The 27,310-nt window shown below is 31.3% G+C and overlaps 1 protein-coding gene across 3 annotated transcripts in view; it reads right to left on the reverse strand.

Moving 5' to 3' along the window:
• LOC130893733 (guanine nucleotide exchange factor DBS-like) overlaps positions 1-24,529 on the reverse strand; it is a 66,439-nt gene extending 41,910 nt beyond the window's left edge. Inside the window, exon 1 of one of the 3 annotated variants that reach the window (XM_057800069.1) lies at positions 24,032-24,529. In XM_057800069.1, coding sequence (XP_057656052.1) covers positions 24,032-24,101 — 70 coding nt within the window. In that variant the 5' untranslated portion in view covers positions 24,102-24,529. Of the gene's footprint in view, positions 1-21,620; positions 21,676-24,031 lie in introns of those variants that run through there. The other 2 variants (XM_057800084.1, XM_057800092.1) reach the window with 2 other exon arrangements.
• Positions 24,530-27,310: the final 2,781 nt, after the last annotated feature.

The raw sequence follows: 27,310 nt of genomic DNA on the forward strand, positions 1-27,310 counted from the left end.
AGCAGTGCTGGAAGTCTTCTTTGGTGAGGGCGTTTAGAAACTCTGCCATTTTTTGCTTTACCGCTTCCATCGACTCAAATCGGGTCCCTTCCAAAACAGATACTGCTTCACAGGTAGCGTGTTATGGGCAGGTGCGTTGTCCTAGTGCAAAATCCACAAGTTGTTCTTCCACAACTCGGGCCGTTTTTGACGAACTCGTTCTCGCAGTGTTGTCAAAACTGACAAATAGTAAGTCTGGTTGACAGTCTGACCCTCTGGAACCCATTCAGTCATCACGATACCGTTAATGTCGAAAAAAACGATCAACATTGCCTTGAATTTTGATTTGCTCCCTCGGCACTCACTAAAGCGCTTACACCACTCAAAAATACGCGCACGAGATAGAGAATTGTTCCCATAGGCCTTTCGCAACAATTTATAGCACTCAGTCGGAGTTTTTTTCAATTTGACGAGAAATTTGAGATTGATACGTTGCTCATGTTTTTAGTCACACATGGTGAGAAAAAAACACGTTCGTTTCAAACCGCTACTGCACAAATATTATAATAGTGACAGAAACGTATTTTAGGATGTGCATAGACAATAAGTCTAGATACCCAACGCACTACTCGTTTTTTATTCCACCCGAGTAGTGCGCCCTCTAGGCGGGCAGTCTCGTTATTTAATAGCCAGACCTCGTACTTCATCATATGATGAAATTTTCACATAACTTGTGATATGAAAACATAAAATTGGAGCAAATGATTCTTAGGTTAGGATAGGTCAATGATGTTTTCATTATTTTATATGTTATTAGGTTTTACATATTATTAGGTTAGGTTAATAATGCAAACACTATTACTATCCAATAATGTTTACTAATAATTAACAGTAATTAATTATTTTTTTAGTATCATGCTTATATTTCATATTCCATGAAAATTTTATCTCAAAGCATTGATCTCAAAGTGATCAACTAAAATGAGTTATATTCAAAACTTTGGATGCTAATTCCACTGTTTAAAAATTGTAATTGCTTCCATTCAATACCCTCCACAATTTCAAATCGATATGGAGCGGGGATTATTTTAAAATAATTACCATTAAATTGTTTCATCAATGAAACCCTTGGAAAATGTATGGAGATCAGTACGAAATGATGTTGATTGTTTACATTAACCAAGGAGTTTCTATGTACATTCCCTCAAAACCATTTTTGTAAAATATTAAAATACCCTTTTTATTTATAATAACGAACTTTAATAAGCTTTTCTTTCCGTAGATTTGACTAACTAAAAATCATATAACTTACAAGACTATGTTTCAATATTAATTAATGGCTAATTTCAGAAGTGTAAATTACAATTTTTGAGAATTTTGAGAATTTTTGAAGACGATTTTGGTGCGTAAAAGTAAGTAAAAATGACTGATAATTAATTAACTTGTACTTCTCCTAGAATGGGAGTTAGCAACACGAGCTAGTGAAGAAACTATTACCAGAAAAATCAAAAGATTTGTACCTTAAAACCTATGAAACTTTTCAAAATTCTTTCACTCTGTAGTCTCATTATTTGATGATTTTGCTGACATATCCAAAGCCTAAAAAGTTTTTTCTCTTATTACAAGATGATATCATAAAATATTTAACACAAGCACCTGATGAATATTATATTGCAATACAAGTAAGTAAAATATTTTCCAGCATCATTGTTATTAAGATTAGATCGAGCAAAAATGGTTCTTCAAAGAAATTTGTGATTATGGACCCTCTACGAATACACAATATTAAAATATTTCAACAATTAGATTAAATGTAGATTTACATAGACTGTTTATTTGTATTGAAACAATATGGGGCTTGAAAACCGGCAACAGTAGCGGAGGGCTATGTTGAAGACAGCCTTGCTGTTAAAAAAAATAATTGCATCTTCAACTCCTGTTACACCTGCTCCTGGTGCTGCAACTAGAGATAACACTGTCGTCAACATACCCACTTGTATTCTTACTAATGCCTCCGAAAACAGTTGTAAATAATCACATGTTCTTTTCTATTGTACATATACAGAGTATTTCCGTAGGCTAACCTAACCTTAAAACGAACATTATCTGTCATTCTTGGCGCTTAATAGCAAGCAAATTTTGGTATAAATCTCCTGGATTTAGAAAAGTATCTTTTGTACTAGTCTCAAAATTAAACAAAAATGAATTTTTTTATTATTGCCTAGTGGTTAATAGTGAAAATATTAAGCACTAGCAATGCAAAGGTGACTATGACATGTTTAGAACCTGCATTCTATGACTAGCAGTGGAAAAAGTATTTCTACGGTCTATGTATATTGTAGAAAGTAATTCAGTTATTATTTACATGGTAGACCAGAAAGGTGTACGATTTTACAAACCCTCTTGCATTTGAACGTTATGAGAGGGAGCTAAGAAGGTGTTGGGGATGAGTAGCTCGGTTCTCGGAAATTTATATTACATGACATAACTCAGTGTCCGAAGGAAGTGTGATTCGATCGTGGGTCAGAAATTTCGAAGCTACTCGTTCGACTCTCAATCAGAAGACTACGGGACGCCCAAGATCAACAAGAACAGAAGACACAATTCAACAAATTAGAGCTTCAGTTCAACGTAAACCTGGTCCATCGACTCGCAAGCGATCAGCCGAACTTTTGCTCGTGTCGCATTTTGTCGAAAGATCTGAGATCCCACCCGTATAAAATTCAACGTGTACAGAAATTACAGCCGAATGATTTAATTTTGTTGGAATAATGTTGGATCGCTTTCAGTGTTTCAACAATATTCAACATTTTCACTTAAATGGGCACGACAATAAGACAGAATTGCCGTAACTGGGCTGCAGAGCACCCCCGTACAAAACATCAAAAGTATTCGCCGAAAGTAACCGTTTGGGCGACCATATCAGCGCACGGAATTATCGGAACCTATTTCTTTCAAAATCAACAGGGGCAATCTGTTACTGTAAATTCTGAACGATACATAGCCATGCTAAGGGAAATTTTCTTTCTGCAACTGCAACAATTTGAAGCCTATAATCGTACGACATGGTTTCAACAAAATGGCGCAACATGTCATACTTACCTACTGTTTGGCGGCCGTAAACCAGATGTTTGCTGGAAAACTGATATCTCGCCGAGGTGACATTGCATGGCCGCCTAGAAGCCGGACCTAGCACCACCAGATTTTTTTTATGTAGAGATACCTGAAAAGCAGAGTCTACACCAATAACCCAGCCACGCTTAATCAGTTGAAGAACAACGTCCGAGAAGAAATAGCAGCTATTTCCCGCGTAATGTGCCAGCGAGTTTTTATGAAATGAATTTCTCATATGTATATTTCAAATAAAATAAAAAATTGTATGTGTATTATATTTAGTTTTTTTATTATTATTTTTTTAAATTCGCAAAACTTTCTGGCCCACCCTGTACTATCGAGAAAATATAAATTCTATTATTTTCTATACTGTGTTACATAAGAATCTGAACGTAGACAAGAAAGCCAGACTTGTACTCGATATGTCTTATTGTTATAGACAATTAAATAGAAATTTCTTCTTACATGGAGCTACAGTGAATACCAACACTATTAACTAGGTCATATCAATATAGATTGTGTAATTATTACTTAAGTCTGTGTAAGCTGGTCACGGTATATTAAGCATATTTTTTAGTTACATTGTACGAAATGTATATATATATATATATATATATATATATATATATATATATATATATATATATATATATGTAAGATTTCATTAATTCCCTGGTACCGTCGAATGGTCGAGAGCCTCCTCCAGAGAGTCTGGAATGATTTCGAAGGACATTAAACTGTTAGAATTCCTCTAGACACCCAGCAAGACTTTCCATTCAAATTGACCTCGCTTCGCGACGGTCTGATAATTACCCTTTGTCTAACCACCGATTTTCCATGTTAGGATTGTTTAGATAAATCCATTTTTCATAGCAATGTGTCTAATAATACGATCATCATTCGACAGAACAAGAAGATGTTTACACAAAATTCTACTCGACGTTTTGCATAAATCTCTTTTAATTTGTATAGCACTATGTGAAAAATTTGATATCTAACCTAATGATTTTAAATGACGAAGTAGGTTATTTTTAGAAGGTTTAACGGAGTGCGAGTGTCGGTACTAGGTTGGTCTTCTACGGCTTCGCTTGTAATCTCAATAGTTCACGCAGGACGACTTTAGCGCGAACAATCTTTGAAGTTAAATACACACTCTTAAAATGATTGAACCAACGCTGTGTCATATTCTTTTTAGAATTAGAGGCTGGTGTTAACGAGTTCCGACATGTTTAAATTTTCACATAAGAAAACCGACACTGCTCGACAGTCATCATCTATATAATTGTTTTTTCTCGTAAAACACAAAGTTTTCTTTATATGAGGTTTAAAACTAATCTATCTCTCAAATTTATGGAATGTTTTGATTTAACATCAGACACATGTCAGAAACTAACAATATAATCACCGTAGTTAAAGTGTTAAAGCGAAGACCTGAATCAATGTACCGTCAAAGTATCCTCGTATATTAATTTTATGACACTGTTACTCAAACTATGATGTAAATAAGTGCATATGATTAGTATTTTCAACGATTTTTTTTTAGATAAAATTCAAATTTATTTTCATCTGTCAGGTTATTGAAAATAACACGTTTCCTTAGCAAATTTCAACGTGATTTTTATTAAAATTTATTAGCCAAACGTCGTCAGTACGTTTACGAATTAAGTCAATAAAATTGTTTCTCCAATTTCATAATAAATATTTTAAATCGGATTACGATTACCTTAAGATTGTTTTAAGTAAAAGCGTAACAGCAAAATATTTATTAATTTATGGTGTAGAAACAGTGATGGTGAAGAAAAGAAGATAGGGATTAAAAATAGCAGAAAAAAGAGACAAACAACAATATTAGGCTCAAGGAAGGAACCTAACGAGGAAAGATATAGTTGAAGCATAGAAACACAAAGAATAAAATAGCTAGAGCCTTTGTAATGATCAAGTGAAAACAAAGTAACCTTGTCACTGCTACAGGAAGAAGTAGAGGAAGACCTAAATAGAATTTGATTTGAATGATTGAAAGAAAATACCAAAGAACTGCATGGAGAATAATTAGCGATTTCCCACCACTGGTGGACCTCCGAATTCAAATGATCTCTAGCAAACTGTAGCGAAGATTTTAGATATGCTGAAGTTAGCATAGGTCCAGTTACGGTCATTTTCAACCTTATATCGAACTCTCCCTGTAGTTTAATTACCGTATTCCGTCTTAATTGAACCATACAAAATTTTGCCATGGCGAAGTATAGTCTTAACAAAATTTTGTCTTATTCACAATTCACATTGATTACACACTCACGGCCATGAGTTGGTTTTTTTCAGGCACCTTGGAACCTTCTTAATACTCTGGAAATCGATTATTTTGCTACATGGAATCTTTGTGCTGCTTATATTTGTGAAAAGCCTTTTCCAATTAATAAAATAGCTGCAGCGCATGCACATATTATTTTAGCCAAAGTTATGGTTTATTTGAAAGTTTTATATAGTTAAAAAATTTCAAAATTTTTTTGAGTTTATCGAAATTAGAAAAATTATTATTCCGGGCAGAAATATCAGATAATTGAGCCAATAAAATAAATATAGAGTATAAATTATAGAGATAGTTTTGTTGGGGAGTGTAAAAAAATGTGCAGAGTTAACGTATCGAAGGTATGAAATTGATGATGATGATGATGATATTTATGACTATTTTGAGAAGTATCATTGTGAGAATTATAAAAAATGTCGGTTGTCATTTTTTTGTATTACGACCAAGAGCCGCTTCAACAAGTATTCGTTTCATGTCATCGATACGAGTAACCAAAATTCTGTTTTACGACCAATGATAAACAAATTTCCATAGTACTCGTATTAAAAGAGCTATAATGGAATTTCAAATAAGTCATCACTTCTGTGTATATTTTATCGATATTTTATTGCAATATTTTCAATACAGCGAATTTTTCACAATATTTATTATTTTAATGCCCTTGAATGGATAGGTTGTTAACCAAATATCCATATATTATTTTGAGCGCAAAATGAACATTTCTTCTAAGCCGGAATATTTCATAATCTGTTTATTTAATCAAGTTTAGAAGCTATCCATATGGTTTTTGAAATACTTTCAAAATTATATCGACATTGTTTACTTTTGAAGAAAAATTTTAAACAAAAGACCGGAGGAAATGAAAAAGCGAGTCAATTGATAATGTAAATTTAAGCGTAGAGAAGAATTTCAGAGATATTTATATTATATCAACAATATAGACAATTTATCAATATAACTACAGTCTTCCGATTCTGAAACAGCCGTTTTCTCACACTAATATTTAATTCCGAACATTCTATAATCCTTTAATATTTATATTGATTTTTAATAGAAATTTTCACATCTTTTAAGATTGCCCTATATTCAATTTTATTACCTGATTTATTCATATTTTATTGAATATTTTTTGTTTTGACAATGTACATTTTAGAAGGAAATATCGTTACTTATCGTATTTTTCGTGTGTATACTTTATATTTAGATTTTATTTCATTTATTCATGTATTTTGTCTAAGAATTATAAACAATTTCTTGACAATAAAGCATTCTTTCCTTCTCTGAGAAAAGAACAACTATACCTTCTCTATTTTTTCATTTTTTTTTGTTATATTAGACTTTTCTCTTCATTTTCCAAATCAATTTCACTTACACACATTTACGTTAAATATTGAAAATATTTCATTGAGACTGGCAACATTTTATAGCAGTAATAAATAGAATTAAATATTTGTCGCATACAATAGACATAAACATCTTCAGGTGATTATACGAAGATTGAAGACATCCGCTTTTTATTTTATGTGAAAGTGAAGGAAAGTGAAAATTCACCTAATAATAAACTATAGATGTCGTTTCTAAAAAGGTCATATCGCTATTTATCATTATGCGATTTAGAGAAACTCACTTTTATCAAGATTTTTTCAATTCCTTACACCGGCGGCGTAGCAAATTAATTTGTTGTTGCTGATGATGTTATACTTGGATAATATACAGTATTGGAAAAAATAGAAATTCCAATGTAAATACTTTAACCAACTGGCCTTCAATCTAAATATCGATAAATCATAATAAACTCGGTGATCCATTGGATTTTCACTACATTTTTTTGATTACCACAATTATTAATAGTTCTCCGTCGTACGCCTCAGTTGGCCTAGTTCGTCCTTTCGTATTCCTCTACCTCCTTTCCACACATAGGCAATTTCAAATATCTACTTCAAATCATGCATTCCTATTCTTTTTACATTTAAATTATGAAAAGAGAATAGAAATATTATTTTCTGATTCTTTTCATAGGAATTAATAATCGTTCTTATTGGAAAAAGAAATAATTTCTTATTCTTCTGAGACAAAATATTCGTAAGTACAAGGAGTTCTGTGTGTACCTACTCGTATCATATGGAATAGGGGGTTTGGTTTGCCGAAAAATCCCGAAAACCTTCTATACGATTGCTCCTATTTAGAAAAGGGCGTAAAATCAATTCACGACGTCAAATAATAGGGCTCCAATTAAAAAAAAAACTGTCTTCTACACAATCTATACAGCATATGTTTCAAGTTTGAGGACGCCACGTTGTTTAATATTTGTTTGGCAGCCATCAATAATGAACGTTTTCAGTCAATTTGTTAAAATGAAAAAAATTGGTCATCGTAAGGTTATACAATACTTTTATTTGAAAGGCCTTAACCCAAACATTATAAAAGCTCAACTAGATTCTATTCTGGGTGACACTGCTCCTTCGTTATAAACAGTAAAATATTGGGTAGCAGAATTTAAACGAAGCCGTACGACCTGCGAATACCAACATCGCTGTAGTCGGCCAAATGAGGAGAAATATTGAAGAAAATTCCCAAAGCGGTACTGGAGGATCGTCGACTGGAAGTGCGCGAGCTAGCAGACAGAGTAGGTATTTCAAAAATTCGAATTTTTCCTTCATTTCATAATCATGGATGAAACTTGGGTCCATCACTTCACACCCGAAACAAAAGAACAATCAAAACAATGGAGTGAAAAGGGAGGACCGGCTCCAAAGAAGGCAAAAGACGGTTCCATCTGCAGACAAGGTCGTGGCGTCGGTTTTTTGGGATGAGCGTGGGATAATTTTCATTTTCATTCATTCATTTTCATTAGGATTATTTTCTATTCCCAGAATTGAAAAAATAGCTCGGTGATCAAAGATTTTCCAACAATGGAAAGTTAATAGCTGTTAATAGCTTGACGATTCTTATTATAAAAAGTATGTCGAATTTATTGAACATAGCTGGGAGAATTATCGGGAGCTGAAAGGATATTACGTTGAAAAATAAATTTTTGTGTTTTGTTTGTTGGGCCGGGTACTTCTGGGACCATCCTAATCTAATAATAATATAAATAAAGTTACACATCTAATGCTTTAGCTTTTGATATTCGAAATTCTACAATTACTAAGGGGTCTCATCTATACTTATACCTGGTAGAGACGGTCCTGATGTTTAATGGGTAGGATGAATTTTCAAATTAAATAATGGGTCCATAAGTTTTTCGATTTAAACTTTTTAGATAACCGAACAAAATAAACAAATGGAACGTTTTCTGAAAAGCGTTTAACGCTCTCAACTTTTCGCGTAATAAATTGTTTCAACTGTCACTGTTTTTTCAACTATTTTTCTGAACTTGAAGTAATTTCAACCATAATTGATGTTTAATAGGAAACTTAACCGTTCATTACTCGCCCTTATATTTGACGGATATTTGCTTCTGTTATTTACAGTTTTCTCGAAAATATTTTGCTCCAGTAGAAATCCAATGAAATCAATTAATTTGAAGTCATCTGATTGAAGACAACCAATCAGTACAACATTATACTGATAATAGATCCCATGAGATGTTTTCACTTCATCACGTTGCCATGGAAACATATTGATTTATTTCGATTTTGACATTTCAAATATTCAATATTTCAAAATATAAACGTTATATAAACGTTCAAAAAATACCGTCTACAGTAAAAAATTTGTATGGGAAGCATTTATGAATTTTTGCAATGACAGAAAGTATACATTGGATGAAAATCGGACGACGGAAGAATTGGCGTTAATTTAAAAAGATTGGGCTGTGAACATGAGAAAAAAAGATGGTACAGAGTTTGAAGAAACGATGGTGGAACCATGTGAAACCTAACAAGTAAGCTGTTAGTAAAATATTATAAAGAAATGAAAGTTGTTATTGACGAATTCAAAAGTGTTGTATTTCAACAAGCGCGAAATGCCTGCGATTCTATACGTTGAAAACTGCAATCAGATAAAAGGATACAAAGTTCGACAGCATTAAGTTCCGTAGAAATAACGAAAATGATAAATTTTTGGAATGAAAATACCCTTGAAGGGCTGTATCGGAAATTCTATCACATAGCCTAGTGCTTGTTTGACTGCCTTTTTTGTATCGAATCAAACAACAATGGTTCTGTAACAAATTGAATATGACCCTGTATTCAGCAAGACTTGTCAAGGTGGTTCATTACTGAAAGCAAATTTTCGCATAAAGCAAAAGTCCGAAAATTATCACTGTAATAATAATATACCTATTGAAAGAAATACGATTCAAAATTGGGCAAAATCGGTTGCCAAATCGATTCACTTGAATACTAAAGACAAAAATTACAAATCACTCCAATAGATCGAGTGCGGTTAGTGGATTAGTCAAAAGTGGTGTACAAGAGCAAGAGCTTATTGAAAATACGGGTCACAATAATACTAACTCAATAAAACCCTACTTGCTTACAAGCAACAAGCTTTCGAAATTTTACGAACAATTATCAATGTCCTTGGGTTATTACTACTGATAACAGGCATTCGTAGGATTACTAAATACAGAGGACTCTCCAAGTTTCCTTTATTGTTGCTACTGTTGTGAAATCCCTATGGCTAAATACAGGTTAGTAAATTGTTTTAAGTTTTGGAAATCTGTTGTAAAATATTTACTCGTGTTTGAAAAAGAATACGAAATAGTTTTCCACATTGGAAAATGTGGAAGAAGTACAACATCTAATTATCGAGGACATGCCAGGCAAGAATTGTTTTAATGAATTAATTTTATTGAAATTAATAAAATTAACATAATGAAGAGGAACATACTTATATCGGATATAGTTCGACCAACCACGTAACAAACACCGCGCTAACTGTGGTTGAAGCATGGTTGTAGAGATGGATAAATATTTTGGAAATGTAATTAGTGGAACTTATTCTCAGCCTTGTTGTGATATTATCATGGTGATATCGTCATTTCCTGATGTTTTTTAATATGCCACCGGATATTGCCTTATCTACATTCAGATGTATATCTACTTAAATTCTATTCATCAAAGCTTGATGTAGTTGTCGAGACATATAAGATTTGTATTACATCTACAATTTTGCATAATAAATATGAAAAAACTTGTCCGTACATACAGGATTAAATACAAACAATATATTCATTCTCCGAACTTATCGAAAAGCAAAATGCAGTGAAAATACTATTAATATTTTGATTTTATTTCTCAGGAATTGATCAATATTTTATAAAGGATTTCTCATAAACAATGTCGATTTCCAATATTTACTTTATTGAATACTCATACAAAAAGAGAGTCTCAATATTCGAAGTATAGCTCAAGGTCTTTGAGAAATTGGTAAAACTATTCTTTAGGCTTAGATACAAAAAAATTGTGAAACTGTATTTTCAAAATGTCCATTGGATTCAAATTTCTAACCATGCAAGAGTTTCGGTATGAATCTAAATAAATAGTAATCTGACGGACTAAATGCTGAATATGGTAGGAGTTCAATATCCCCAGATTATTCCATCTTATTTCACGTAACTTTCGCAGTATATGGTTTAATATTATCTTTGTAAAAGAGAACCTGTTTTCGATTAAATAAACCTGAATATTTCTCCAATAAAACCTCACACAATCGTATCAGGTGTCCACTATATACCTCGGCATTGACATCTGGAACGTCTGAAATGATTTCGTGTAGTATACTACACACCTTCATAATTACACCAGATACACAACAAAACTTTTCGCTCAAATCGACTGGTTCTGGTAATTCTGGTTCTGGAGAAAGCGAAACAATTGTAATCTTCATATAATTGGAGACAATTTACGACATGTTTGGATTTAGGTGTAGGATTTTCATATATGAAAACAGACATTACTTATGAGACACACTCTGTATAATCCAAGTGATTTCGTAATAAGATCAAAGCATAATTATATATAACAATTTTAATTAACTTTCTTCTTTTTTTAAGGATTAAATTGGTTTAGTTTAGATTAAATCATTAAATTATTTACCAAATCAAATTTATTGAAATTAGTACTTTATATATCAAATATAAGAATTCTATTTATTATTCTTAAGTCTGTATTATATAATATTCGGGAGATTTATGTAGTTTTCCCTCCGAGCTGTTCGCATATATCCTTGTTAATGCAAGCATATACACCATCATCAGTTTACGCAAAAATCAGGGAAACTGCAGAAATCCTGCAACACTAAACCTAATGACTTGACTTATCATTTTTATAGTAAATTTTCCCACCAGTAAACCTTCTCCCACGAAAATGAATTCCAGCGGGAAAATCTCTTTGGCGGGAATCTTCACATTTATTCCTTGATTATTGAATTATAGAGTGGACTGTAAAGAATTTGCCCTTTGTCCCTATTTAAGCTACTTTTAAATTAAGCGATTTCAATGCTTTCAAATGCATAGAACAATTTATTATTGGATGCATTTTTTAACAATTTCACATTATTAATATTTATGTCATGATTTTGACTGGCAATGTGCTCTTTAAATCGGACAATAACGGATCTCTTAGTCTGTCCATTATACTACCCGTCACAATAACCACAGCTAATTTATTATTTTATTTATCCTTAGGATTGCGCAACAATTGTTTTAAAGTATTATTCGATTTATGAGCATATTTAAAGCCCACTTAGTTAAATATTCCTTCCAATCCTTTTGTATGAACAGAATTGAAAATACCTGAGCAAAGAGTGTTATATATGAAATTAGCTGTGGTAATTGTGAAGGGTAGTATATTGGGGCCAATTCCTTACAGCCCACTCTAAAGTTTAGTAGTCAAGGAATAAATGTGAAGATGGGGAAGAAGGTTTATTGGTGGGAAAATTTAATATGAAAATAGTTGTACCATGAACATAGATCGATTGTTACTTTAGTTTAAGGATAGTAGCTCCAGTTTGTCCGATGCAATGACTTGAATAAATAAATTTATTTTATTTGGTGGTGGTTATATTCTTCGCAGACAAATTTCTCTTTAAGAAATTAAATCAGTGGACACTTTTCTAGTCAATGACAATTTGAGGTATTACTGCGGTCCACACATTTTTGTACTATTTAGTTGAATATGGAGTATGTTTTTATTGGGAACTGAGCCCATTATCTACTAAAATTGCAAAAATATCTCGGGCCGCAGTCTGACGACCCGGAATTAGATTCAGTATTATTGCTTTTGAATCATGCCAACGCCTTTCTGTATATGCCTGTATACAAAATTAGTGTAATTTGGAATAAATTTCGTTATTTTCATTTGTTTTTTGAAAAATCCTCGTACCAGTCACGATATTTCACATACCATCATAATTTGTACAGAGTGTCCAGCTCCATCGTTGATTTTGTAATTACTGTGAATATTTTTATAGAGTGTGTATAGTTTACGGTATCATATACTCTGCGATCCAAGGAATCTATTATGTCCCCTTTTCTTCATGTGACACTTGGGATGTTCGTTATTTACAGTTGATTATGCATCTTACTCTTTCAGAAACTTGATTACACCATTATGCCGTAGAAACAAGAATACAACCGAAACAATAGATTTGCTGACACGCTGCGATGCCGACCGCTTTTATTGTAGAAAAGAGTTTGATTTCAACACGACAATGCTCCTGCTTGTTTGTCCGCTATTGTTCTAGAAAAATTAGTGACACTGCATTACCATTTATCGTCTGATCTGCCATATTCACCTCATCTGGCTTCCTCCGATTTCTTTCTCTTGAAAAGAAAAGTGATTTCTGACAAATGAAGATGTGACAAACACGTATTTTACAGAACTTCCGAAAGAATATTTGTCGTACGGTTGCAAAAAATTGAAAAATAATTAAACTAATTGTAGAGTTGAAAGAAGAGTTTTTTAAGAGTTTAAGATTGAAAGTCACTCTCCCGTCAAAGTGTCCTCGTATTAAAACAAGGAAGTTAAATGATACGTGACAACTATTTCAACTGCATATTCACGGTCTTTAAAAGAAGATTAAGTCGATAAATCCCATAAGCTCAAAAACAATTGCAGTTTATATCCATGAGCGGATTGAAACAATAAGCACCGCCGGGAATAGAAACCAAACGAAGCAGATACGAATAAATTCATTATTTTCTCCAATATTCCGGTTTCTCTCTCGAAGGCTCTCGTTGAAAGAGATAACGACTGAATACCTCAAATATAGGCCAGTCACAATATCTAAATTGAAGTATGTAGGTACAAATAGCTTTCTAAGAATCTTGACATTGAAATAGAAGTAGGTACACGAAGATTATAATCAAATAAACAGCTGTGTCAACTTGTCAGGTATTGTATTTAGTAATTTTAAGATATAAGATAATTTCGATTGTTAAACTCCTTATATTCTTTCTAAAAACATATTTTCTATTATTCACTACGAGAGTTATTTACGATTTGAAGGTGGACCTCTTGTACAATTCGTGCATTTAGAAAAAAATATAAAAAAAGAACTTATGTCCAGCAATACAAAATAAATAAATTCTAAGCAATTTAATTAGGAACAAGAGTGCTAGAAGGCGTTGATTCATATATTTTAGATTCTGTGATAAATTTAAATAGAAGGATAAAAGTTTGAATAGTTATTTTAAAAGTAAACTAAATTAACATCAAAATAGTGAAAACCCCATGTCGATAATTTTTTTCTGTCCCGAGATATCTTAAGAAATGAGTAAACTAATTTTTTTCCCCTGAAGCTATAATATAATCCGTTCCTGTGGGTTTGTCGAGAAATTTTATAAAATGACTTAACAAGGTGTCCATAATCTTATAAATAAAAAAATATTAGGCCATTGAAACGTAAAAATCTGAAAAATTTCAACAAAAATATTGAATATTCTTGATTTTATGTCTAATTCTGTGTATATTAATGAATAACGTGTTTTCTATAGAAATATATTTTTGAAGTTTCATCTGAATCGTATGTTAGTTTGTTGCCTAATATTTTTTATTTGTTTCCAAAATATTTGTTCCTAATAATTCAACCTAGCCCTCAAATTGTATTATCTTCGCGATTATTCTCTTTGAAAACAGAGGACATACGATTAGATACAAAAACTGATGTACAAAATTCTGCACCTATTATACATTACATAATTATAAAAGGTAATTATATATCCTATATTACAACAATTTGGTATGAACAATGCAAGATTTTAATGTTCTTGAAAATAACATCATGCAAAGAAATAATTTTTTAAATATATTTTTTCAATATGTTATGTTATGTCTTTTCTAGTCTTACTAAACAGAATAATAATGATCGTAGTACAAACAGAATTACTGTTCACGGAATTAATTTCCTATACAAATTAAAATATCAGGTAATAAGTATGCGAGTTCTATACAAAAATTATCAGTCTGCTTCGTTATTGAAGCCTGCCGAAGCATCTAGCAAAAGTACCTCGAATAGATCAGTACCTTCAATGTTGGTTGTAGAAGCTCCAGGCTTACACATTCAATATAAAAAATTTTTTTGACTGTTAGTTAATAGAAACTAAATAGAGATGGAGAATATTTGAACAGATAGCAAAAATAGCTTTTTTCATAATCATACATGAGAAAGTTTCATTATTTATGATTGTTTATTGTGAAAAATTTCATTTTTCGGTGTCTAAAAATTAATCAAATCTAGTAGAAAAGAAAGGTATCTATATATAGGGTATTATATACAGGAACACAACACTCACTCTGCTTCGCACATTACAAACACACAATTGTTTCTGTTTTACACTTCCCACCTTTAGAAACTCGAAGATTTTAATTCTTTTGCCTGAGCGTCTGGTGTTGGTTGTATAGAAGCTGGAGTACTTCGAAATTATAATGTTTGTAGAGTCTGTCTTTGTGTATTCTGGCGGCTTTTCTTAATTTCATCTGGAATAGTCTCAGCTTGAATATTTCTATGTAGATCGCTGTTCCGAGAATACATTGTATGTATTTTCATTGTGAAAAATTATTTTTCACAGTAAAAAAAAATTAATCAAATTAGTGGAAAGTGGGATATATAAATAGAATTAATTCTAACTATATGGTACATATTAAATGTAAAAAGTTGTATTCGTATAATAATTATTTTACAATTTACTATTAGAGCTAAAATAATCAAAATAGAATATAAGGAACAAACATTCGTCTCTTTCACGTGAGCGTTTTAAGCTTGAAATTAAGTACCTCAATATTCCAATCCAAATTGAGTCGCGAGATTGTGGATTCACTCACAAACAAATCAACAAGGAAACAAAAGGTTTGTTCCAGTAGATTGTTTGAAAATTAAGGTTCAAGTAAGGAACTTAAGTTTTACGTTCCAACAACAAATTGAACATGTTCATTAGTTATAGACAAGTAAAAATGTTTTCATAATTTTTTTTCGATTTTTCGATCTTATATCGCTCTTTATCAAGTGGTAAGATAAGATGGAGTACAGTCGATAGTGGAGATGTGAATGTGAGAAGAGAATTATTTACGCAATTATGCAAGTGAATTGTTACTAGAAGAGTTTGGAGGATACAAAAGGCCTGAAAATGAAAATTACATACAGGAAAGAGTTCAGAAATAGAGTGATGAACAATTAATAGAGCATTTTAGCGTTCGTAGAATAATTGCGAATTACATTGCTGATCAGTTGGAACAAATTATGTTTAATTATATTTTTATTTGATTTGTCGATCATGAGTTTCTTACCGAGAATCAATATGAAAATCAGTAGCTTATTTCTTATAGTAGGAAAAGTTATTCATTTTGTGAGGCTGCTGAGGTGATTCAGTGGCCAAATGATCAAAAAAATTAACGTTTCATGTAATCACAACATCAATGTTTAATTTCAAGACAATGCCAAAAACTTTTTTTTATTTTTTTGGAAATGTTTTTCAGTTGATATTACTTCAAAGTAAAAATTTAAATTTCATCATAATCAATATTGAATAACGCCCAAGCAACTAAAGTTGCTTCTGATCACTTGAGAAGTCAATTCTACCAAGCAACCTCAGTTCAACAAATTAAGTGTAATCAGAATTTTAATTAGGAAAATGACGCCAAATAGTTCCAAAATAATTTTCATCAATAAAAAATATTATTACGAAATTATTAATCTACAGTTTAAATTACAAACTAAGTTGTTTACTAATTTAGTTTTCTCTAAGCGCCAACGATTGATAGTACCAAAAAAACATTCCGAGATGTTCCATAATGCTGCAGAATATACAGAGCACATTCCCTCTGGAATTGCAAAAGTTTGAACCTTACCGCCTATGCAATAGCCACCATTGGATCGTGCAAGCATATATGACCCAGGAAATATAAGGCGACCACCATTTTTTGGATCTTATTCCAATTCTATATGTGAATATGAATTGGTAGAACAAATCGATGCCTCTCATATGAGAATATACTCAGAAATCTCAAATCGCTATAGACATTTGAAATTCTTTTTTTTTTAAGGAATACCGACTCGCGGATTCTGTTGTTCCATGAACACAATTTGTCACAACTATAACATTATTGTCATTCTGTCAAAACATTTTTGCATTGAGAATCATGTGACACTTACCCCTTACCTACACTCGATAAAATGAATGCTTATTCACAAGATTGTCAGTGAAAAGTGAAAAAATTTATTTTTTGTACAATAAAATCAAATAAAGGTTACTATAAATAAACCGTTTATGATTTTCCGAAAAAAGCTTTCGGATTTTCAATTCCATTTTTACAACATAGTAAAATAAAAGGTACATGAACTGTTTAATACTTTTATGAAAATAATAGCTATTTTAGAAAAAAAGTAACTTACCTCTTTTCTCACTGAAGTCAAGCAAACGGCTGGCAGTAAAGGGAGTTACCCAAAACAACCATCTTTCAAAATAAGTCACATAGTTTTGCCAACTAAAACACCTGATCATTCTTTACATAAGAGACCTCTCTTAGCATTAAAAGTATTTCTAATAGCTAAAACTTGAACCTTATATTCCTAAAAATCTTTCAATTGTCATTCAAATCTTGTTGCGGTTGTTGGTCACTAATGGATTAAGCAATTTATATCTACTGACATCTTCGGTCAAAAAAAAAACATATTTATTGATCTAAAGTGTATTTCTAATGCTGGCCAAATTATTGATAATTTAAACGAGTGCGTGACAAAAATCATTGACAAGTGAAATTTTGGAATTTTTGTAAAATGATATAAACCAAAATAGCTGTCGTAAATCGACGAGGTAAATTAATGGGATAAATAATCTAAATTGAACAATAAACGGTTTACATAATAGCCTGGATTTTAACCATTTAAAGCAAATGAAAGATTTAATGTTCGTAAATCTATTCCAACATATGTGAGATTTTTTATTTTTAAACAGGAATAATAAACAACGCCATACGGTTACAAGTTACGAGAAAAGTAAACTACTGTAATTGTTAAAATGAGTAAAGTGAGGATGGTATTTTAATTTAATAGTTTGCGTAATACCCATTGCATATTTTCATTGAATCAATTACAACAACAACCTTGTACCTTGTTAATTATTGTGGGTTATTAATATGAAATGATAAACTAAATTGTTATACATGAAAAATTAGATTTTAAAAATACAATAGAGAGGTATGACGGACCTGAGTATACAAATTGGATATTTGTTGTGTAATTACGTCAAATTGCAACAGCAATTTTTATGATCTTTGAACTAGGTTCTCCACAAAATACGCTTAATTAAACATAAGCAATTACAGCAAAACATTTTTCTAAAACATTTCTAACTAGGATTTGTCCCTAGTGGAATATAATTGCAACACAAAATGGGAAAATTTCTACTAATTAATTCCAAAAAATCGATTTCCCTCCTCAATCCGATTCCAAAAATCGACAATAACGCTAGTTTGATGTTAAATAGATCTCATTCAAAAGTTCTTTTTATATTTGAATTTTTTGAAAAATATGAACCAGTCAAGCCAGTCGACTCGCAATTTTTCCGTAACAAATCTAGTAATTTTGTTAACCTAATTAAACAGAATTATTTGTATTGTAACCGATTTTCTCGATATTTGAAATATTTTTTAGGATAAAATTTCTATACCGATCAATATTTAACTCAAAAAATTTCGAAAAGACTATTCTTGTTTTCTAGTAAATTGTGTAATTCTTTCTCCAATAATTTTTAATGTAATAAGTTGACAAATAGTGGTCGATTATCGTAAATAAAGTCAAAGTCGGTCAATTCATTCGGGAGATATTAGAAAAAAGATAACTGCATAAATCATCGCCGGCCGGATCATTTGGTAGATGATTGATAATCTTTTGTCGCTCAGTAAAATGCATTAAATGCCACATGAAAAGATCTGTTTTTGAGCTCGAAAATGAAAGTTTCTGAGCCTTTTGAACTGAATCAAACAGGAGGTTTAAACGATGGCCTGCAGGCCGAACCGTTTTCTAGATTCTTTTAATTGCTATAGAAAAACAGTGAGGCCGGTTTCCGATTATATAATTTTTTATACTCTTGAAAAATCAACGGACATGACTACGATAATAAACAAAATATGGTCCAAATTATGATTAAAGAAAATAAAAACATTTTTTAGTAGGGTCAGCGACAAATTTGTTACCAATTTTGGTTATTTTCAGTTTTGATTATCTAATATTTATTTATATATTGTTACTACAAGTTTTACGTCAAACTAGCTTGGGACCAGATTGAGCCACAAATTTTTTGGCAACTAATTATCAACAAATTTTGACCTTTTTTTTCAAGTTTTTACCCATTTACCATGCCAATTGTATGCAGCTAAATATAGTGATTATTTTCGACGTCTTTGCATATATAAGCAATTTTTTAAAATTATTACCTTCCCTTTTCGTTGAAAAATTTCACAAAACACTTTTTTAACGTGTTTTTCTGACCGATCACATGATTATACCCCGCGAAAAATACGGTTACAGCTTTTATAGTGGAAAAAAAGTGGCTAGAAAATCGAAGAGTGGTAGAATCGTATAAAAGAAGCGCTCTACTTTATTATATTGTGGACTTGATAAGTACTGGACTCTGAGGATTCATTTGTTGTTGATTAATGGTTAAAAAAACAATGGAATCTAATCAGTGATTGAATATTTTTATTTCTGAATATCTAAACTAAACGATAATAACAATACTAACGATACTAACAATATCTGGCGAAAATTGTGTTGAAGAAAAAAATTTGTTTGATCCCGAAAATGCGCCAGCCCATTCGTCCACAATAATTGCATAAAAATTAGCCAACCTGCATTGCGATTTATTGCCTTATTGGATACTTCCGATTATTTTCTGTTTCCAAATTTGGGACGGTGGAAAGCGATTTCAGACAAAGAGAGACGGTGGTAGAAACACAATTCTAAAAAATTGTTTTTTAGATGGTTTTAAAATATTAAAAACTCGCTGAACTAAGTGTGTAGAGTTGCAAACAGATTAGCTAAATTTGATAAACTCTCTACCAGATCGATATTACGTAAGAGTCACCAGGTGTTAAGGCAACATATTAAGAGTTTTAATACATATTTTTTATATAGAAAATAGCGTGTGAAAAGGTGTTAGGCCTTCTACCTTGTAGACTTGTCCATCGAAAAGAATTTTGACGTTTATTCATTGAGAATAACCGTATTGTCTTATAATTCCAATAATTAACAATAATGTAAAGTCGGTAAGATTATAAAATGCTATTTTTATATTGAATTAAAGCCTAAATTAAAATAGAAATTTATTTGGTTCATTTTATCAAGTGACTATTTGCAGCGCTTTTGTTGTTTTTAGAAAATTAAAAAAAAATTGTGTAGTAATAAAATGAACAACTATTTCAGATTATGAGGAAATAATAAACTATTAAAGTCAATTGACACAACTTTCAATTCTAATGTCTTCATGAAGATGTCATCAACCTCGATTGTCTTCAAGCAACAACAGCAATACATAATACATTCTTCTCATTGTTGTCTATCGTATTGATTGCTTCTCGAACAATAGTTGTATATTTTAAATAAATTATTAGTTTTAAGAACTTGGAATGACTTCATCTTAATAAGAAAAAGATGAGTGCACCGTTCTCAATTTCCTGAATAATTCAATATACACAACGAACTCAGTTTGTATTGGTGGAATGGAATTTTTCTACCAAACGTTAAAGAACCTAAAACAGCTATTATATGAAGCAACAACCTTGGCCAAACTGTTTCGTTACAAAATAACCATGGCAGTTTTTGAAGATGTAGATACAATTATTTTACTAATACAGTATTTGACACAATTTTGTCAACTAAAAAACAAACAAAATGAAAAATATTCCAATCTATACGTAAACATAATCAGTCCATCGTTAGATATTCCTGTACAGACTCAATATCAATTCACGTTTGAGGCTGCTTCTCTATTATGAAAATTTAACGCGAAATAAATGATTGGAAGAACTGAAGGTAGATATTGAATCGTTTTTTTGTTAAATTGAACGTAAATTGTTCCAAACATTTTAAAGATTGTATTCAACCAACCGGCCAGAGACTTTACCTATCGTCCTCTTCTGTTTAAATATATCTATCATCGTTTGATTACTTTTTATCGTAGTTTTGTGACGTTTGCTTAAATTTGAGAAATAGGGAATTTAATAAGGTCTACGTTTTATTTTCTTATGAAAAGAAAAATGATAATAATGGTATTATGGTGAGAAATTAATTGTGCTGCCAATGTCCAAAATAGTTGGGAAGTTGAGGAATAGATAATTGAAAGGGGTATCACTTCTAGTGAGTGAGTTCCATAAATAATATTTTACCTGTTTCTGTATAAATGTGAAATCTTTTCATCCTTTGAAGCAGAATTGCTAAAACGAAAAACATAATAGGGTTGAGAATGCCACCACAAACGTTTACAGGTTTCACAAGAACAATATAGTAACCAACTTCAGAAAAAAATGCTGCTAAATTATCTGGTCGGAAATATGACATAAACACACGAAACGACCAATATAAATGTGTGAACAATGAATAGCACTGAAATATAGTAATAACTCACTTATTTATTACGGTAGTCTACAAGACTGGGCAATATCGCCTTCACCATCCAAAAGAATGAAAAAACAATACACATTAGGTTGAGATGACAAAAATGTGCCTTAAGACACTCAATTTAGTCCCATGCATTTGCCGTGTTTGTGAATCGGCTCACCTGTTGGCGTACAGCCTTAGCAATGTCCTCTCTTGTTGCAAACATCCTACCACGCAGTAGTTCTTTATTCTAGCCAATGAGATCTATACAGTATAAACTTGGAAGCATCGATATATTTAGCACCTGTACATTACATATGGTTAGATATAACATAATTTTTACATTACTTATGGCTTTTATTCAGTCACGATTGTTCAATTAAAGACCGATATTACATGAGAAATGATTTGTATTTGAAAAAATTCAACAAAAATAATAACGTGAAAAAGTCAGCATAATCATAACTTTGAAACAAAATAAGCAATATTACTTTAACGACTTATTTAGAAGAAAGATTTTGTTCCATAGAGATTGAGTTGCTTGATTACTTTCTGGGGGCTTTTGCTATTCTCATCAAATTTTGTTACAAAAACCCTACACATTTAATAATGTCTGAAATAAATATTTTGATAAGTCTTAATTACAGATTGCGTTCCGATCTTTGTAACAGTTTTAGCACTTAGAGACACTTTATTCAATAAATGAAATAGTAGGCATGCTCGAAGCTTACTGATTGTTTCCCTAAACCATCGTTAGACATTTATTAAAAAAAAATAGATTCTACAGGAAAATTTTAGCATTTACGATTTAAAAGTGGAAATGTGTCAGTTGAAATCCATTAACGATCACGTTCTTCGCCCATACCAAACAAATGAACATCTGCAAACTTGATCGTTTAAACAGGCGATTGACTATTCGAGAACTTAATGGAGAACTTACAATCTTGTAAGGGTCCCTACAAAGTATTTTAGCAAATGATTTGCAAATAAGAAGAGTAAGTGTCAATTTCATTTCGAAACTTCTGACTACTGAATAAAGAGAAAATCGTGTTTCATTATGCATGAAAATCCGTAGGTATTTCATTGCGAAAATTATTACTGGAGATGAAACTGGTGATGAAAATGGAGATGAGGTTTATGGTTACGACACTGAGTTCTTCGAATGTGATGGCGTAATGCGATCTGAGTTCCTTCCGAGGGAAACAACATTGTAAACTTAGGACTTTACAAGAGGGTACTGGAAAGTTTGTGGAATGATCTGCGAAGCGAGAATCCTGAAAAATAAACCGATGGCTTTCTTCTTCACTAAAACGCATCGTGTCAGGTGTACACAATAAATAACAGTTCAAAAACCATCCAGAATTGCGCTGGTGTGGACAAAGTGTATGGTATGAATATAGTAATTGTAGATGAATTGAAGTATGCAGAGTAAAAAAATTTAAAATTATATTTCAATATCGAAAATTTGAGGAACTTTTAGAGAAGTTCTTAGAGTTGTCCAATCAAACACACAGATTATTATCTTTCTGTCTACCCTCCGTACCCATAAGCAGATTTATCACCATACGACTTCGTGCTATTGATCAGACCACAACCGAGCGGATAAAAGACATTCCAAACTACTACACAAAGGTAATACTTTGAAAAAAGTTAACTCAAAGTTTTCAATAAAATAATTCTCTGAATTTTTTATCATACCTCGTATAGTTTAATTTCAAAGCAAAATGTGGGCAGGGTAACTAAAAAGTAGTTGATTTTCTTGACAAAACACCTTTATATTATTTAGAAGAAATTATTTAGTCGCACCTCGTATTTTTTAAATAATTGGTATGTCTATAGTGTTTCCCTTTTAGTTTGTCAACAGTGGGTACACGCATATAATCAACTATTGAGAACAATAACATTTATGAGCGAATTCTTTCCACAGTGCCGCAGGAAAATAAAAAATATAACAGCGTTATTATAAAATCTATGGATAATATACCTAAATATATCTAATTGTAATTCGCTTTTTTCATAGAATTGTTTATTTTAATAATTAATTAATAGTCAAAAATAATAACAGTACTTATTCAACATTAGCGAAAACCGATTATTTTTTAAAAGCAACAAGGTCAAGTTTTTGCGGTTAAAATTACCTGTTTCATATACATACATATTCATCACATTGTTTTCATATTTATTATCAACAAAATTAAGGTTTCACCCGATATATTTATTAAATAATAATTATTAGATTGTGTAGGTATCAGTTGATTTATTAAAAACAGAACAATAATTATTGCGAAGAATATATCATATTTAAGAAAGTTTTAACGTAATAATAACTTGGTTGCTTGATGAACCGCATAAAACAGTTATAAAATTGTTACCATTCGAAAAGTAATTGTCGATAGAGATCGCTCTAATATATTTATTTGCAGGTGCATTGAACCGGCTGAAATAAAACGTTATAAACCCATGACGCTTAATAAATAATACATGGGGTGTCTAGCTTAAGTATGAGAAAGAGATTTTTCATTTTTATTTGATCGTCAAGAAAACAAAAACGATTTGCACACCTGCTGATGAGGAAACCGAAACAGGACTTACCGAGTGATTCCGCATCTAAATAAGAGCTTCTGGACCTTTCAATACTGGTCCTTTCATCCATATTTTCCATGCACTACGTCGAAATTATAATCGATTTGTGTTTTCAAAGTGATATCAGCCATGCTGGGGCACTATATGAATGATGAGCCGTCGTTTGTCAACTGCGAAATCATAATATGACATATACATTTGTAACCCCGGACCGGTTTATATCAAAACACTTTAAACTGTTTTCAAAACAGGACACTAATCGGGGGGTCGAGTAATACCAGATCCGCACTAACAGCACAGAACATGTGAAATAGTTCGATTCATCGTATTTTAACGCGCGACAGCAGAGTAACACAAACTACAGTGAGCGTGCGCTACTAGTGAATCAGAATGGGTAGATGTGCCGTTTGCTGCTTGCTGTATTCGCTTCGTACCTATTTCCCTCTTGAGATTGTTTTACGTTTTGTTCTGGGTAGCTGCTCGCAGTGCGATACTACAATGTTAATTAAAATAATATAATTTATATAGAAACAATATCCATTAATGTAAAAATAGTAAAGCCGATTAACTGACATTTACGTTATAAAGCTTGCATTTGAAACCTAGATATTCAATGTTTATTCTCGGTTATTTGGTAATAATATTACTACATAGGTAACTAACCCAAAACTGAAGAAAGTACATTCGAAATTTTTTTTCTTGAATCTGGTATCAAAATATGCAAGCGCTTTCCAATTGGTACTTTGAAATCATTTCAAAACTATATTTTTAATATTCAGCACCTAACAATTTACAAAATGTTCTTTGATAAAGATAAGGTTATAAATATTATCTGATTTTATGAATTTAAGATAAAAATTACTTCTTACACTGAATAGTTTTCAACAAAACAGTTGTAATTTGAAAATAAACTTTATTTAAGGTAAAACCTCCTGGATTGGGATCCAGAACTCATAATTTTTGGTAGTCTTAAAACAATTACCCTCAACTGAGGTTCAACTGACTCGGTTGACTGGTGGTCGGACATAGTACTATTTCATCTTTTCTAAAAAATATGTCGAATTCGTTATTAACAATGAGGCAAAGTGCGTAGTCACCTTATACCAAATCGATAGATAGGGTTTCATGAATCCTACTTCAATATACAACTATAAATTATCATTTTAGTTTAGTTGCAAATGACAACCCTAGAACATTTCAAGACACCTTTTTAATATTATAATAAATTAAACTTTTCATAATCTGAACACAAATATCTATTATATATAGTAAGTTAAGATCTATAAGAAACTAATGAGTGTCACTGCCAAAGGTTATCCGTTATCCGGCAAAAGCTAATGTGTCACCTACATACAATTTAACATTTTATAAAACTACTGTAGAGAGCTCTAAAGACAGTAATTAAAAAAAAACATCAATTACACTATTGTAATATATATGTTAAAGGGCGGTATCATTTGAGGGGTGGTAAAATTTTTAATATGAAAAAATTAAATTAAATTAATTTTTGTGAAGAGTTCTTTTCTTTTTGTTTCATTACTGAAATTAATTATATGCATGTAGATATGCATTTGTCAATTATTATTTTGGTATTATAATAAATAATTTCTCATTTTCACGTTGTAGAGTATACCACGAGCATCAAAAAGACAATTTGCTATGATTGTCTATATTGATGTTGAAGAACGTCGAATACGCCTGGAAAGTTATCATACGATTGAGTTTGACATTGTTGCGGGCTGGATTGGTTTGTTTCAGTCCCACGAACGTGAACTTACTTTTTAATAGATAAAACTGTTTAACAGATTTTGATAAAATTGAATTCTGAAGTGGTGTTCAAGCTATCTACTACTACTATCTACTAACATATGAGCCTATTACAATTTTTTCATAGAGGTTTTAAGCGGAAAAAATTATTGAGCATAGGGGCGCAAAAATGCTAAATCACAAAAAATTTAATTACCATGTCAACAAACAAAAAAATAGATATAACGGAAACTAGAAATGCGTACAGTTGAACACCAATGTAATGTTAGTTGCCTACAAGTACGTATATTACAGATATTCGCGAGAGTGTTATCACGGGTTTAAGTAATGAATACCGTAATGGATGACATTCATTATATGAATTATCAACAATAATTGAAATAATTTTAATCAACACTTATCAGTTTATGTCTCAATTAATGATAAAAATCGATACATCACATCGGTTATATCGTTATTTATACAGCTCTAAATTTTGTGTTTGATGTTGTCAATCCCATCTACAAGTTCGTGAATATTTGGTCAAGATCTTTGAAGTGAAATGCTTAATTTTTTCATGATTGATTTTTACATGTAATTTCAATCATTCTCCGGTTGGAAATAATAATCGTTGAAAAAATTTATTGTTTTAGATCGTAAAATTCGTTATTTTGCTCAGATACAATGCCATGCACATTACAACACAGTTATATAGATTATAGAATGTTGTATGCTTAAAATAATGATGGATGCGAATCACAACATTGTTATAAAATATCGTTCTGAACATTGACTTGCATTTATTTATAATTCATAGACAACTAATATAATGGTAGCATTATCAAAATTACATAATAATAAAATGTATTTATATATTTTTGTTCATTCAATTAATTAATGTAAAAATGTTGGCTCCGAGAAAAAAATGATAATGTACATTTGAATGTTTGATGTTATTGCATTTAGTACATTTGGAGGTCACAAAGTGAAAATATTGCTAAATTTCGTCACTTGCTTTATGTTATTATCACTTACGCGTAATGAATTTGATAAAAAAGTACCTAATTCAAAATATGTTACATATTATTCAGGCGTTTACTATACTCGGTTCAAATCAAGATAAATAGGTCAACTTTTTTGCAGAATAGTGACATGATTTTATAATTTATTTAAAATTTTTAAGAGATTTTGAAGATGCACTATGATAATTCACAGTTTCAAAACCGCGTTATTTGGATAACATACCCCACTTTAATATTTCGGTCTCCATAAAAAATTCAACATAATGCAAAGCCATGTCACACTCATTTTCAAAGGAGACAGTTTGTAGACTTGTTTTCAATTAAATGTTGCCCAAGGGTAGCGACCATAGTCATTAAAATATCAAATGGGCATGGAGGTTAGGTAATACCTTTTCAAAATCATACAAATTCCTTGTTATAGCGTAAACTTCATGTTTATTCTAGTTCTTTTCTAAAAATTAAGTAAAAACGCGATAAAAGAAAAAATATTATATATATCGAATATTATGCAATCATTTTT

Source organism: Diorhabda carinulata, chromosome 1 (assembly GCF_026250575.1).
Source record: "Diorhabda carinulata isolate Delta chromosome 1, icDioCari1.1, whole genome shotgun sequence".
NCBI lineage: Eukaryota > Metazoa > Arthropoda > Insecta > Coleoptera > Chrysomelidae > Diorhabda > Diorhabda carinulata.